The following is a 15,910-nucleotide window of genomic DNA, read 5'->3' on the forward strand; positions in this document are numbered from 1 at the left end:
ATTTTAATAAATGTTGTTTTCAACCCTATTTTGCAGAATTTGTGGTTTATGTACAATCACTGTTTTCCTATACATTTTTCCTTCTACCAAAGCTCACCTGTAGTTTCTTGCTGGACTGTCCAAGTGAGCGGTCCACAGCCCGGCAGCTGCTCTCTAGCTGCACGCTGTGTTGAACCTGCTGCTCCAGCTCCGCCCTGACCTTCCCCAGCTGTGCCCGGGCCTCCTCCTCGTCCACCTGCCTGCTCTGCTCAGTCTCCTGCTCCAGGCCAGCCTCCATGCCCTGGATACGGGTCAGGTACTCCCCCAGCCGGGCTTCACACTCCCGCACCCGTCCAATCAGCTCCTGGAGCTGCTCCCTCAGCTGCCGCTCGCTCTCCTGCTCGATCTGCAGCTCGTTCTGCCAGAACTCCTCCTCGGACATCTCCACCTCGTTCCTCTGCAACTGCTGCTCCAGACGCGCCAGCTCCTCCTCCAGCACGCCGACGCCCTCCTGACCCTCGACGCACACACCACCATCACCGCTTTCCCAGCCGTGTAGCTCCGCCTCACAGCCCTGCAACCGGCTCTCCAGTAGTTGGAGCTTGTCCTTCTGCAGCTGGACCAGGCGCACCAGCTCCCGGGCTGGACTGAGGGGCACAGACACCACCCCCCTGCCCTGGTTCAGTGCTCTCTGCTGCTGCTTGGCCTCGGCATCTCTGCCCTTCCCAAAAATATCCCTCAAGCCCTTGGCCCCAGCCGTGAAGGTGAGGGACTTACGTTTGGGATCCCGACGCTTGAGTGAGCGGTCATTGGCCGACGGGCGCAGCTTGGCCAGAGGAGGCAGACTCTGGCGGTAGAGGCAGCGCTCGGGCACACGGGATGTGCCGTCGGAGTTGGGACGTTCGCTGAGGGAGGGGCCGGTGCGCTGGAGAACCAACTGCACGTCGCTGGCATACTGGCCCCACATGTTGAGGGACACCACAGGGTTCTCATGAGGAGCCAAGTGGCGTTCCGTCTCCCGCCATCTCTCGATCAACGTGTACCTGCCAGTGCGCCCTGCAAAAGAGTGAAATAATGATTTGATCAGATTAATTAATTGGAGCTTTACTAAGTAACTGGGCTTAGATGACCAATGTACAGTAGTCACACGGCAACGTTGTTTGCTATTTCTTGCCAAATACCAGCCGGTGACCAGTTACATACAGACCAGTAGTTAGACTACACTCTGCAGTAGCAGCAGATTAGAGATCATCTACCATTGACTGTGTCATTGTTATCCCCTCCTGCATTCAAAAACACAGCTACAACCCTATTCTGAACTCTTTACCTCCGCTAAGAACAGGGAAACTATGGAAGAACCATTCACAATTACCCCACTTGCTTTCAGACACTGTTTATTGGGTGGGCACTGTGCAGAGTTTTCAGAGTAATGGGTTGTTTTTTCTAGGAAGAACAGTGATTTCTCTATTGAAATATAGGAGCAGTTGTTCAGTTCCCATTCATGCTAGGGTTGAAGTAAGGTTCAATAAAAATTCCTCCAGACCCAAATCTCTCTCTGTGTGTGTGTGTGTGTGTGTGTGTGTGTGTGTGTGTGTGTGTGTGTGTGTGTGTGTGTGTGTGTGTGTGTGTGTGTGTGTGTGTGTGTGTGTGTGTGTGTGTGTGTGTGTGTTCTGCGGCAGATAAGAGCACAAGCCACAGTCTTTCCCCTCTCAACAGCAGAACCCCTATGAAGGGAACACAGTTGTCACTACAGCTGAATCTGGCTGAAGACCTTTCACATCAAAGTACCCTGGGCCAGACAAAAGACTGAACACATACAAAAGAGGCCCTGGACCATAACTCCTGTACTGTTGATGAAGACACAGCATTTAGCTATTAGTCCTACAATTATGTATCTGTGCATGGATCACAATGGAATAGCATGTACAAATCTAATGGATTCATTTAACATGCTACCTCTAGGACCTCTCAGTATTTTCTCTAAGAGCAAATGACCTATGTAAACCATGACATCTCCACATCATTTTGCTTCTAAGCAGCACAAAGTGCAAGTGCAAAACTGTGCCAGTATGAACTGAAAACAGTATGAAATGACAACAGTATTTAAAAAAAATGTTTTACCCAGCTCCATGCTGATTCTACAGCTATTTCTCCCTAGAAGCGGTGGGAACAGGCAGCTTCTTTCAATCTTATTTTGTTGCCTCTACATGTGGGATGGGGTAATAGCTTCTCATACATAAATGCGGTATCATTATGGGAATACAATAGTCAACATGTAGTTCTCTCTTCTCCTCAGCGAGCATCTCCATGACATCTACGAATCATTGCAACACAGTTCATCTTGATTCTCACAATATCTGTTCACTCCGTCAACTCTAATCTTGATTCTCACATTCTCGTGATCAACTCCCAGTCATCTTGCATCTTGATTCTCACAATCTCCGTTCACTCCCAGTCAACTTTCATCTTGATTCTCACAATCTCCGTTCACTCCCAGACAACTCTAATCTTGGTGCACTCCACCATCTTTAGCATCTCTCAGAAACGGACTGTCAAATATGCTGCATGCTCTGTGGATGTGTGTCCTGCAAAAGGATCCATTCTCACATGAAGTGTGGTAAGGCTTAATTAAAAGGGGTACAGTAGTTCACTTTAGTTTAATCTTATTTTCAATTTATCCCTTGAACTCTATTTAATTATATATTTTTTGTTGAGTTTTGGAAAATATTGCAGGATGGATTGACTCACCAATGGCCTGGGCCAGGGCGATGACCACCTCCTGGCATGTGGTGAGCTCTGTGACGCCACATACGATCCGCTGCACTCCATCCACCCACACTTTCAGCTCCATGGCTCTCATCGAAGGGGCGTCGTCATTCCTCATCCACACAAGGGGGCGCTACACAGGATCTCTCCAACATTCTATAGCACAGAGAGACTGTCAAATGCTGGGTTTACTACAGTATATAGCTCTGTGAGTTCACTGTATTCCAAAATGCACACACACACAAACACTGAAATACAGACACTCACAAACAATGCTAAATTATCCATCTTGCTCAGTAAGCTTAAAAATGTACAAATCAGAGGTTCTGGGAAATTGCAACTTTCTTGATGACTACAATTGAGATGAGACAGCAAAGAAGATGCCAGTTCATCGCTTCGATGCCAACATCGCTTCGTATCTTTGACCACATTGCAGCTGTGCCAATAATCACAATAACAAACCTACTCTGGTGCAGGGTTTCCCAAACTTGGTCCTGTGGCCCCCTCCACCTGGGTGCACATTTGAATTTTTACACTTGCACTTCACAGCTGATTCCAAAAATCAAAGCTTGATGATGAGTTGTTATTGAATCAGCTGTGTAGTGCTGGGGAAAAAACATAACCTGCACCCAGGGTTGGGCCACAGGACCAAGTTTGAGTGTCTTATTTATTTGTCATATTCCTCTCCCATTACTGCTACCGTCAATAGTGGCAGCCAGCCAATCCCATAGAATCAGAGCATTGAATTTCCAAACCGATGCGGGTTACATGGATAGAAAAAAAGCTTAGAAATCAAAACCGCACTCTCTCAACAATTAGGAATCTGTTGCTGCACTATATGCACTTTAAAGCTAGTTCAGGAGTCACTCTGTAGCTACTACCAAGGACGAAGAAGAAACTTCAGCAGAAGTTCAGTTGCAGTTTCTGATTTTGAGGTACACATTTAATCATTGGAATAATGGGTTTAATGCAGTGTCTGTCGGTCTGTCTCAAAGGCCCTATCTGACGATGGTGGTTCTATTTGGTAATGCCTACGGGAAAGCTTTCTCTGGTCGCTTGCATGAGGAACCCTTTAAACTGCCGACACAATCAACTGAGCTGAAAGGCACTCATTACAGACCTGGCAAGGCATCAGGCAGATGCAACAGTGCAGCTCTGAACCACCAGCCTCCCGGGCTAGGGAAACACAGATGCCCGGAGTTTAAGCGTCATTTTTTATCCTTCTCTCGGAACGGCCATACGTTTTCCCGTTTCGTCCCATTATCCACTTTCTGATCCTTAACTCCCTAATGACACGTGAGGCGGCAACAGCTCCCTTGCCTCTTTAAGCATCTTCATCACACCTGCTGCCAGCCTCACAACAATTCCATGTCACGTTCCCTCTGGTTCGACACCATCCTGCCGCGGGTATCCCTCCGAGACGCCTCTGGTTACTGAGGCCTTCCTTGACTGAGCTAGCCATTCAGGGGCACCACGCTACATATACAGGCCTTTGGACTCCCTGTAGACAATTACTGCAGAATCCCCAGGCCAGAGCCACCTGGTAACTGGCTGTTAATAGGGCCATTCCCATGCTGCACACAGCCCAAGGGTAGGAGAGTGAGGTGCAGACTACCAGGTATTAAACATTCACATGGAAATTATATTTTGGGTGGCAGAGGTGTAAATATGTGGGATTATATGATACAATGTGGAGGTTTGGTGATTTTCCAATCTAATAAATTCCATTCCTCAAGCATTTGATAAGATCATAAAAAAATACCCTTTGTGGAATACTAAGAAATATGGATTGGGTTATATAATCTTTAACCACAGGACCTCTGAAGGCAGGGGCTGGGTGTCAGACTGAGGAGCTCCCTGTGAGATTCTCTCTCCATCCTCTATTCAACATCTGTCACGTGTTAAGTTGAACTGAAACCACCCTTCTTCAACTGAGAGCCTTGATGGAAAAAGAAGTTTGACTACTAAGGATGAAAGATGTCATTACTTCACAAGGGCGAAATTGTGGTGTACATATTGGCGGGGAAGGGGGGGGGCATGTTGGGGGACATTTTTAAAACCCAAAACAAAGAGCAAATGTGTCCAACAAATGTGTAGAGTCACACGTTTGATGCAGTCATTGTGTGCTATGAATATGGGAACAAATACTTAACTTTCTACTACTTTAATACACATAAGTGAATGTCACAATACTTTTGCTCCCCTAAAATGGGGCTGTCATTTCTAAACTGTTCACCCCGATATGGATTCAAATGCTCTCAAATTAAAGCTGACAGTCTGCACATATGGAATTCCATATGTGTTATTTCACGGTTTTGATGTCTTCACTATTATTCTACAATGTAGAAAATAGTACAAATAAAAGAAAAACCCTTGAATGAGTAGGTGTCCAAACTTTTGACTGGTGCTGTATATATATTTTTTGTATATGCTCTGATTCTATGGAATTGGCTGACTGCCAATATTGACTGTAGCAGTAATAGGAGAGGAATATGACAAAGTAATATGACACTAGAGCAGGATTTTTCAAACTCGGTCCAGGGGCCCCCTCTGGGTGCAGATTTTGGTCCCCTTTGGTAATTTTGACTGTTACTTCATCCTGTAAGGCTCACACTCAACATCAGCACCCATACACAGTGTGAGGGCCATGAAATTTTCTGAACCATCTCAGTGCTTCTCCTTCCAATAGGGCGCTTCCCCTTCAATCCCCAATTAAATAGCCAGCATCAGCTGCGCAAAAGTGGGGTTGTGATGGAGACGTGAATGAGGATGTGTTCAACCCTCAGTTCCGAAGCGTCTCTATTCCGTTTGTTTTGTAGCCTAATAAGAGTTTTACCCAGGATCGGATCCACTCTTTGCGTCCGTGGACTACACCTCTGTTCTTGGTGGCCTTTCTCCGCTGGAGATCTGTTAGCGGATTGGATTGTCTGACTGACCTACTAATATCTTTTTGTATACGGTATTTCATTTGTTTTGATGTGATGTATACTGTGATGATTTATGTAGTTGGTTGTAGTTGAGGTCTTGATAGTTGATATGTTTTAAAGTTCTGTGGTAAAATAATTGTTATATTGATTGTATGATTTAATACTGGGTTTACGCTATACTTGAATGAACGAACAAACATTGCGTGACAAAGGTCACTTGAGTTCCCTGAACTCCTTTACCGGGCTGGACTCTTTAGGCACCGGGGACAGTACATTTCTGGAGGAACCAGAACTCATTGTGTTATATTATTATATGTGTGTGTAATCATTTATGTTGGTAATACAACCCACGCAAAATAATCTAGTTGTTTTTGAAGTTCTTTCCAATGTTTTAAGGGTTTATGAAAAGTTTATTTCCATCCTGACTTTTACATAAGTCCTTTGTATTGGTGTAGACTTGACGGACCAGATGGGACTCATTCCCTCCCAAACCAAAAGGAGAAACCAATGTTTTATCTGGTTAGGCACAACCTATCTGGCACCCCTATAAATAATAACCTCAAGTCAAAACCGTTACAACAGGGACTACAAAATGTTTGAATTAGCACTTAGATCAAAGTTATTTCTTCAATGCCAAATTATTTGCTTGGGATGAATATCAACAGTCATGGTTCTTTGGTGGATCATGTATAAATGTCATCTGACTCAGAACTCTTCAAATTGACTTTGTAGAAAACATCTGTCTTTCATCAAAATATTGATGTGAATTTGGATGCCTAATGCCTTTAATAGATGTTATGAAACAATGAAATACATAGTCAATTATCATCAATGTGGAAAATACGCTGTAATGGATGACACATTGCTAATCAAACACAGTACTACTGTTACTGTCTTAATGCCAACTGACACTCCATCATAGTTTTGACCCGAGTTGAACTACCAAAGACCACATACACACAATATTGTGTGTTTCTAATTACCAACAAGAAATGGTATGGACACATCTATGAGAATATTTGTGCTGAAGTCATTCGCCCCTCCATCGTAAGATTATCACTTAGTGCTGGGCATTAGGCAACCAGATGCAAGCACAGCCTCAGAATAGGCCGTGGAGAAACTTGAGCCCTTGAGCGTCATTTAGCCTACTTGCAGTGTTTGAATGCTTCACAGACAAATTAGTATACCTACATGCATAAAACATTTGATAGTGTGTTTTCCTTAATACCTCAATTCTGGTGGTACCAAATTCACTTTCAGTCAGGAGTGGGAAATCTGGACTTTTCTTCTGTACAGACCTACCGACTATAACTAAATCATGGGGTCAGTTTAGGCAAGAGATTGTGAAGCACGATGACCAAAAGATGGCAGGTCTCCTTTGGTGGATCCCTGCTGAGGGTCTGAGCACATGGCTGAAGCCTGCTTTCCCTGACAGCTGAGGGGCCACAGTATCTACAGTTTACCCAAGAAGGGTGGCCGTCTGGCCTGGCCTCCACTGAAAACCTGGAGCTAAACTTAGGGTTCCCTTTAGCCTGGCCCTCTATTCAACCTACATTCTCTCCATGCCTCAAAGGCAGGGGGAGGGGAAGGACTCTACTGCACAGTAAGCTCACAGAAGAATAAAAGGTTGGCTGTTTTGCAAAGCTTCGCAGGAGAGATAATGTGAGAATAGAAGTTGGTGTGGTTGAGCCACATAATAAAATTGCTCTTTGATATCATGATGTTGCCTGTTAAGTTGAGTTATTTCTTTAGTAAATAGGAATTCCAAATACTAATCCATTGAAAGAACAGTTGATAAAATACAGATATTGTTCCAGATTTTCCACTGGCAAAACTAAAGATGGACCTGAGTGATAGACTAATGCACTACGGAGAGAACTTTAAAGGGTCCAAGGATTTGTTCACAGAGGAGGTTGGTTGTTCTAACAAGTGGCACACAAACAAAGAAGCATGCTGACGAGGGGACCGCCCACATGGGCAGTGCTGGCATGACTGGATGAAAACAATATCTCGCCATGGCAACTGGCCCCTAGATTTGTAAGGCCCCAACAACGCTGACCGGATTGGTTGGCTCAGCCCTGGGAAAGAACAAACATTCACGGGCAATTAGGAAATAATCCATGTTTTTCTGTCACTTCACATTTTTTCTACAATATGGTCAGAGTGGAGTGGACAAGCATAAACTCTCTTTATCAAAGCTTGAGGTAAGAGAGTTCCTCAGTGCAGGTTTTGTCTGGGTAATATTTATTTTTTTAAATAATACAGGAGAGGAAAAGTGGTGCAGTGGATGACATTGAACACAATGACATCATTCAGCATTTTTACCCCATGTCAGCAATTGATGACCGTCACAGTTACATACTCATCACACACACTGACTCTGGCCTACATCACAGACACATTTGCAGAATCATAGACAAAAACACAGCCACAGCAACAGACAATAAAAACAGAAGCCATGTTAATGATGCCTGGGCTGGCTTGGTGGGGTCTTGGTGCGAGTATTTTTTTAAGGGGGCCAAACAGAGCCCTCTTAAAGCTGGAATTCACAGTTGAAACAAAGTGACACATCTCCTCGGTTTTGGTAAAAAGCTGAGGGATGGGGCTGGACAAATGTAACCACTCTCAAATTCATAGAGTTCAGGCTGCAAGGACTGACCACCTGTCCTTAACGATTACAAGCAATCCATAACATGATGCAGTCACCACTATGCTTGAAAATATGGAGAGTGGTACTCAGTAATGTGTTGTATTGGATTTGCCCCAAACATAACACTTTGTATTCATGACATATAGTTAATTGCAGTATAAATGTACTGCCTTTTTTCCCAAACAGGATGCATGTTTTGGAATATTTCCTTTTCAATGTCAATTAAGTTAGTATTGTGGACATTGGCATGTATTCATGGATGCCAAGGGAAGTCAGGATTCCCCCAAACATGTACCTAGAAAAGAACATAAAATAAAGTATATTTTGTCTATATTTTATACCTTTCCTACAATTCGCAAGAGGCTGAATGTATCTCACCAGAGAAGAGATCCGAGCAAGCGAAACAGCACCCCTCTACATGTGTATGTGTAGGCAATCTGTCTGGTCAAAAATAGTATGATATTGTTGCTGCCCATAGCGTTGAATGCAAGGGAAGCCTGTGAGCATTTGGCCTCCATTGATAGAAAAAAAGAATAAAATAATAGCCAATCAGCGTTGAGCTAAACTAAGTGAGCTCAAATATGAAATGTTCCTGGCGCACCAAAAAAAAGTGTGAAGGGCAGCCAGTTTGGATGACTTCACGCCTACACTCTTAGGAAAAAAAGGTGCTATCTAGAACCAAAAAAGGGTTCTTCGGCTGCCCCCTTTGAAGAACCCCTTTTGGGTCCAGGTATATGTAGGAGAAAACATATCCAGTGGGGAGCACAAGCATTTGATACACTGCAGGTTTTCCCACTTACAAAGCATGTAGAGGTCATAAAAAAAAATCATAGGTACACTTCAACTGTGAGAGACTGAATCTAAAACAAAAATCCAGAAAATCACATTGTATGATTTATAAGTAATTAATTTGCATTTTATTGCATGACATAAGTATTTGATAGCCTACCAACCAGTAAGAATATCGGCTCTCACAGACCTGTTAGTTTTTCTTTAAGAAGCCCTCCTGTTCTCCACTCATTACCTGTATTAACTGCACCTGTTTGAACTCGTTACCTGTATAAAAAACACCTGTACACACACTCAATCAAACAGACTACAACCTCTCCACAATGGCCAAGACCAGAGAGCTGTGTAAGGACATCAGGGTTAAAATTGTAGACATGCACAAGGCTGGGAGGGGCTACAGGACAATAGTCAAGCAGCTTGGTGAGAAGGCAACAACTGTTGGCGCAATTATTAGAAAATGGAAGAAGGTCAAGATGACAGTCAATCACCCTCGGTCTGGGGCTCCATGCAAGATCCCACCTTGTGGGGCATCAATGATCATGAGGAAGGTGAGGGATCAGCCCAGAACTACACGGCAGGACCTGGTCAATGACCAGAAGAGAGCTGGGACCACAGTCTCAAAGAAAACCATTAGTAACACACTATGCTGTCATGGATTAAAATCCTGCAGCGCATGTAAGGTCCCCCTGCCCAGGGCATGTCCAGGCCCGTCTGAAGTTTGACGGGCCTGGACATGACCATCTGGATAATCCAGAGGAGGAATGGGAGAAGGTCATGTGGTCTGATGAGACAAAAATAGAGCTTTTTGGTCTAAACTCCACTCGTCGTGTTTGGAGGAAGAAGAAGGATGAGTACAACCCCAAGAACACCATCCCACCCGTGAAGCATGGAGGTGGAAAAATCATTCTTTGGGGATGCTTTTCTGCAATGGGGACAGGACGACTGCACCGTGTTGAGGGGAGGATGGATTGGGCCATGTGTTGTGAGATCTTGGCCAACAACCTCCTTCCCTCGGAAAGAGCATTGAAGATGGGTCGTGGCTGGGTCTTCCAGCATGACACCAACCCGAAACACACAGCCAGGGCAACTAAGGAGTGGCTAAGTAAGAAGCATATCAAGGTCCTGGAGTGGCCTAGCCAGTCTCCAGACCTGAACCCAATAGAAAATCTTTGGAGTGAGCTGAAAGTCCGTAGTGCCCAGCTACAGCCCCAAAACCTGAAGGATCTGGAGAAGGTCTGTATGGAGGAGTGGGCCAAAATCCCTGCTGCAGTGTGTGCAAACCTGGTCAAGAACTACAGGAAACGTATGATCTCTGTAATTGCAAACAAAGGTTTCTGTACCAAATATTAAGTTCTGCTTTTGATGTATCAAATACTTATGTCATGCAATAAAATGCAAATTAATTACTTAACCTCTTACACTTATGGTGGCGCTATTTCATTTTTGGAAGAAAAACGTTCCCGTTTTAAACAAGATATTTTGTCACAAAAAGATGCTCGACTATGCATATAATTGCTACTGTTCGAAAGAAAACACTCTGACGTGTCCAGAAATACAAATATCTTCTCTGTGCGTGCCCTTTAACGTGAGCTTCAGGCAAAACCAAGATGACTTGGCATCCAGGAAATGACAAGGATTTTTGAGGCTCTGTCTTTCATGATCTCCTTATATGGCTGTGAAAGCAAGAGGAATGAGTCTGCCCTTTCTGTCGTTTCCCCAAGGTGTCTGCAGCATTGTGACGTATTTGTAGGCAGATCGTTGGAAGATTGACCATAAGAGACCACATTTACCACGTGTCCGCCCGGTGTCCTGCGCCGAAATTGGTGCGCAAAGTCACCTGCCAGTATTTTTCCATGGGGCACAGAGAGAGAAGCAAGCTTCCATGAACTGCATGTCAATGAAGAGATATGTGAAAAAACACCTTGAGGATTGATTCCAAACAACGTTTGCCATGTTTCGGTCGATATTATGTAGTTAATCCGGAAAAAGTTTCACGATGTAGGTGACTGCATTTTCGGTTCGTTTCGGTAGCCAGGCGCAATGTAGAAAACGGAACGATTTCTCCTACACACAGACGCTTTCAGGAAACACTGCGCATTTGGTATGTGGCTGGGAGTCTCCTCATTGAAAACATCAGAAGCTCTTCAAAGGTAAATGATTTTATTTATTTGGTTATCTGGCTTTTGTGAAATACATGCTACACAAAATGCTATGCTAGCTTTGCATACTCTTACACAAATTAGTCAATTTCTATGGTTCAAAAGCATATTTTGAAAATCTGAGATGACAGTGTTGTTAAGAAAAGGCTAAGCTTGAGAGCAAACGCATTATTTTAATTTTATTTGCGATTTTCAGAAATCGTTAACGTTGTGTTATGCTAATGAGCCTGAGGCTTAGTCACAAACCCGGATCCGGTTTGGGGAGTTTCAAGAAGTTAAAAATCATAATGTGATTTTCTGGATTTTAGATTCTGTCTCTCACAGTTGAAGTGGACCTATGATAATCATTACAGACCTCTGCATGCTTTGTAAGTAGGAAAACCTGCAAAATTGGCAGTGTATCAAATACTTGTTCTCCCCACTGTGTGTGTGTGTGTGTGTGTGTGTGTGTGTGTGTGTGTGTGTGTGTGTGTGTGTGTGTGTGTGTGTGTGTGTGTGTGTGTGTGTGTGTGTGTGTGTGTGTGTGTGTGTGTGTGTGTGTGTGTATATATATATATATATTTTATACCTTTCCTACAATTCGCAAGAGGCTGAGTAGTTGAGTAGTTGGTTTAGTAGTTGGTTTCCCGTGGTTCCAGCTTCCTGCTTAATAACAGGATGGGGTGTTCCACCCCTTCTACCTCTTGGGATAGCACTGCTCCCAAGCCGACCTCTGAGGCATCCGTCTGAACCACAAACTCTCTCTTAAAGTCTGGTACCACCAGCACTGGATTACAGCAGAGAGCCTCCTGTAATGTCCTAAATGCTTTGGTGGCCCTTTCATCCCATTTGACCATGTTTGGCCCTCTGGCTCTAGTCATGTCGGTAAGTGGGGCGGCCACTGTGGCATAACTTGAGATGAACTTCCGGTAGTAACCCGTCAGCCCTAGGAAGGCTCGAACCTGCTTCTTATTTACTGGTTTCGGCCATTCTCTAATTGCCTTCACCTTCTTATGTTGGGGTTTGATTAACCCTCTTCCCACAGTGTATCCCAGATACTCTGTTTCCTCTAACCCCACATAACACTTGGCAGGGTTTGCCGTGAGCCCTGCCTTTCTAAGGGTGTCTAACACTGCCTGTACCTGGGGTAAGTGGGATTCCCAATCTGGGCTGTTGATCCCCACGTCATCTAAATAAGCTGCGGCATATGCTTTGTGCGGTTTTAGGACTTTGTCCATGAGCCGTTGAAAGGTGGCTGGGGCCCCGTGTAAGCCGAATGGCATGACGGTGTATTGAAACAAACCGTCAGGTGTTGCAAAGGCTGTCTTTTCTTTGGCCCTGGGGGTCAGAGGAATTTGCCAGTACCCTTTTGTCAGATCAAGAGTCGTAATGTACCGAGCATTACCAATTTTCTCCAGTAGTTCATCTACTCGGGGCATGGGGTAGGCATCAAACTTGGAGATTTCATTTACCTTCCGAAAGAACCGCAAAGACCCATCGGGCTTGGAGACCATCACAATTGGGCTAGACCACTCACTATGTGACTCTTCGATCACTCCAGCTGTCAACATTTTCTCCGCCTCTGCTCTAATCGTGGCCCGTCGAGCCTCGGGTACCCGATATGGCCTCATACTCACTTTTCTCCCTGGTAGGGAAACGATATCATGAGCCGTAACCTCAGTTCGGCCAGGTACCTCTGAAAACACATCTCTGTTCTTCTGGATCAGGGTCTTTACTTCCTGTACTTGTGCTGGGGACAGAGTGGGTGAGATATTTACTTCGGCTGTCTCCTGAGTGTGTGTGGGGTATGTGACCATTAGTGTTTCTCTCTCTCTCCATGATTTTAACAGGTTTTTGTGATAAATCTGTTCCTGGGGCCGTCGACCTGGCTGTCGGATCCGATAATTGACTTCTCCTATTCTCTCCAGTACTTCATATGGTCCTTTCCTTGTGGCCAGTAGTTTACACTCTACCATGGGGATCAGCACTAACACCTTATCTCCCGGTTGAAATTCCCTCAGGGTAGCCTGCCGGTTATAAGTGTGCCGCTGGTGCTCCTGTGCTTGTCTCATGTGCTCTCTGACGATGGGCATGACTGTGGCTATCCTGTCTTGCATTGCCGTGACGTGCTCTATGACACTAATATACGGGGTGGATTCCCGTGCGATGTCTAAGATTCCCCGGGGATGCCTCCCATATACCAGCTCAAAGGGAGAAAACCCCAGCGAGGCTTGAGGAACCTCTCTAATGGCAAACATCAGATACGGCAACATGCAATCCCAGTTCTTCCCATCCTTATCGATTACCTTCCTGAGCATTGACTTCAGGGTCCGGTTGAATCTCTCGACCAGCCCGTCCGTCTGAGGATGGTAAACCGATGTCCTCAACTGTTTCACCTGCCACAGTTTACAAAGGTCCGCCATAATTCGGGACATAAAGGGGGTCCCCTGGTCGGTAAGGATCTCCTTTGGAACCCCTACCCTGGTGAACAAGAGCACTAATTCCTTATTATGTATGTATGTATGTATGTATGTATGTATGTATGTATGTATGTATGTATGTATGTATTGTAGAGCTCTCTGTATATTGTATATTGTATCCACCCTCTGTGGAAAATGTTTTTTTATTTTTTTTAGTTTTTTATTTCAACTTTATTTAACCAGGTAGGCTAGTTGAGAACAAGTTCTCATTTGCAACTGCGACCTGGCCAAGATAAAGCTTAGCAGTGTGAACAGACAACACAGAGTTACACATGGAGAAAACAATTAACAAGTCAATAACACAGTACAAAAAAAGGGGAGTCTATATACATTGTATGCAAAAGGCATGAGGAGGTAGGCGAATAATTACAATTTTGCATATGAACACTGGAGTGATAAATGATCAGATGGTCATGTACAGGTAGAGATATTGGTGTGCAAAAGAGCAGAAAAGTAAATAAATAAAAACAGTATGGGGATGAGGTAGGTGAAAATGGGTGGGCTATTTACCAATAGACTATGTACAGCTGCAGCGATCGGTTAGCTGCTCAGATAGCACATGTTTGAAGTTGGTGAGGGAGATAAAAGTCTCCAACTTCAGGGATTTTGCAATTCGTTCCAGTCACAGGCAGCAGAGTACTGGAACGAAAGGCGGCCAAATGAGGTGTTGGCTTTAGGGATGATCAGTGAGATACACCTGCTGGAGCGCGTGCTACGGATGGGTGTTGCCATCATGACCAGTGAACTGAGATAAGGCGGAGCTTTACCTAGCATGGACTTGTAAATGACCTGGAGCCAGTGGGTCTGGCGACGAATATGTAGCGAGGGCCAGCCGACTAGAGCATACAAGTCGCAGTGGTGGGTGGTATAAGGTGCTTTAGTGACAAAACGGATGGCACTGTGATAAACTGCATCCAGTTTGCTGAGTAGAGTGTTGGAGGCAATTTTGTAGATGACATCGCCGAAGTCGAGGATCGGTAGGATAGTCAGTTTTACTAGGGTAAGTTTGGCGGCGTGAGTGAAGGAGGCTTTGTTGCGGAATAGAAAGCCGACTCTTGATTTGATTTTCGATTGGAGATGTTTGATATGAGTCTGGAAGGAGAGTTTACAGTCTAGCCAGACACCTAGGTACTTATAGGTGTCCACATATTCAAGGTCGGAACCATCCAGGGTGGTGATGCTCGTTGGGCATGCGGGTGCAGGCAGCGATTGGTTGAAAAGCATGCATTTGGTTTTACTAGCGTTTAAGAGCAGTTGGAGGCCACAGAAGGAGTGTTGTATGGCATTGAAGCTCGTTTGGAGGTTAGATAGCACAGTGTCCAAGGACGGGCCGGAAGTATATAGAATGGTGTCGTCTGCGTAGAGGTGGATCAGGGAATCGCCCGCAGCAAGAGCAACATCATTGATATATACAGAGAAAAGAGTCGGCCCGAGAATTGAACCCTGTGGCACCCCCATAGAGACTGCCAGCGGACCGGACAGCATGCCCTCCGATTTGACACACTGAACTCTGTCTGCAAAGTAATTGGTGAACCAGGCAAGGCAGTCATCCAAAAAACCGAGGCTACTGAGTCTGCCGATAAGAATATGGTGATTGACAGAGTCAAAAGCCTTGGCAAGGTCGATGAAGACGGCTGCACAGTACTGTCTTTTACCGATGGCGGTTATGATATCGTTTAGTACCTTGAGTGTGGCTGAGGTGCACCCGTGACCGGCTCGGAAACCAGATTGCACAGCGGAGAAGGTACAGTGGGATTCGAGATTGTCAGTGACCTGTTTGTTGACTTGGCTTTCGAAGACCTTAGATAGGCAGGGCAGGATGGATATAGGTCTGTAACAGTTTGGGTCCAGGGTGTCTCCCCCTTTGAAGAGGGGGATGACTGCGGCAGCTTTCCAATCCTTGGGGATCTCAGACGATATGAAAGAGAGGTTGAACAGGCTGGTAATAGGGGTTGCGACAATGGCGGCGGATAGTTTCAGAAATAGAGGGTCTAAATTGTCAAGCCCAGCTGATTTGTACGGGTCCAGGTTTTGCAGCTCTTTCAGAACATCTGCTATCTGGATTTGGGTAAAGGAGAACCTGGAAGGGCTTGGGCGAGAAGCTGCGGTGGGGGCGGAGCTGTTGGCTGAGGTTGGAGTAGCCAGGCGGAAGGCATGGCCAGCCGTTGAGAAATGCTTGTT

At 45.1% G+C, this 15,910-nt stretch overlaps 1 protein-coding gene across 1 annotated transcript in view; it reads right to left on the reverse strand.

The window, feature by feature from the left end:
• Positions 1-15,910, reverse strand: part of LOC135515045 (ras association domain-containing protein 8-like) — a 36,943-nt gene that overhangs the window by 8,636 nt on the left and 12,397 nt on the right. The window contains 2 exon segments of the mRNA XM_064938854.1: positions 98-1,035; positions 2,728-2,901. Coding sequence (XP_064794926.1) covers positions 98-1,035; positions 2,728-2,863 — 1,074 coding nt within the window. The 5' untranslated portion in view covers positions 2,864-2,901.

This window comes from Oncorhynchus masou, chromosome 26 (genome assembly GCF_036934945.1).
Source record: "Oncorhynchus masou masou isolate Uvic2021 chromosome 26, UVic_Omas_1.1, whole genome shotgun sequence".
Classification (NCBI taxonomy): domain Eukaryota; kingdom Metazoa; phylum Chordata; class Actinopteri; order Salmoniformes; family Salmonidae; genus Oncorhynchus; species Oncorhynchus masou.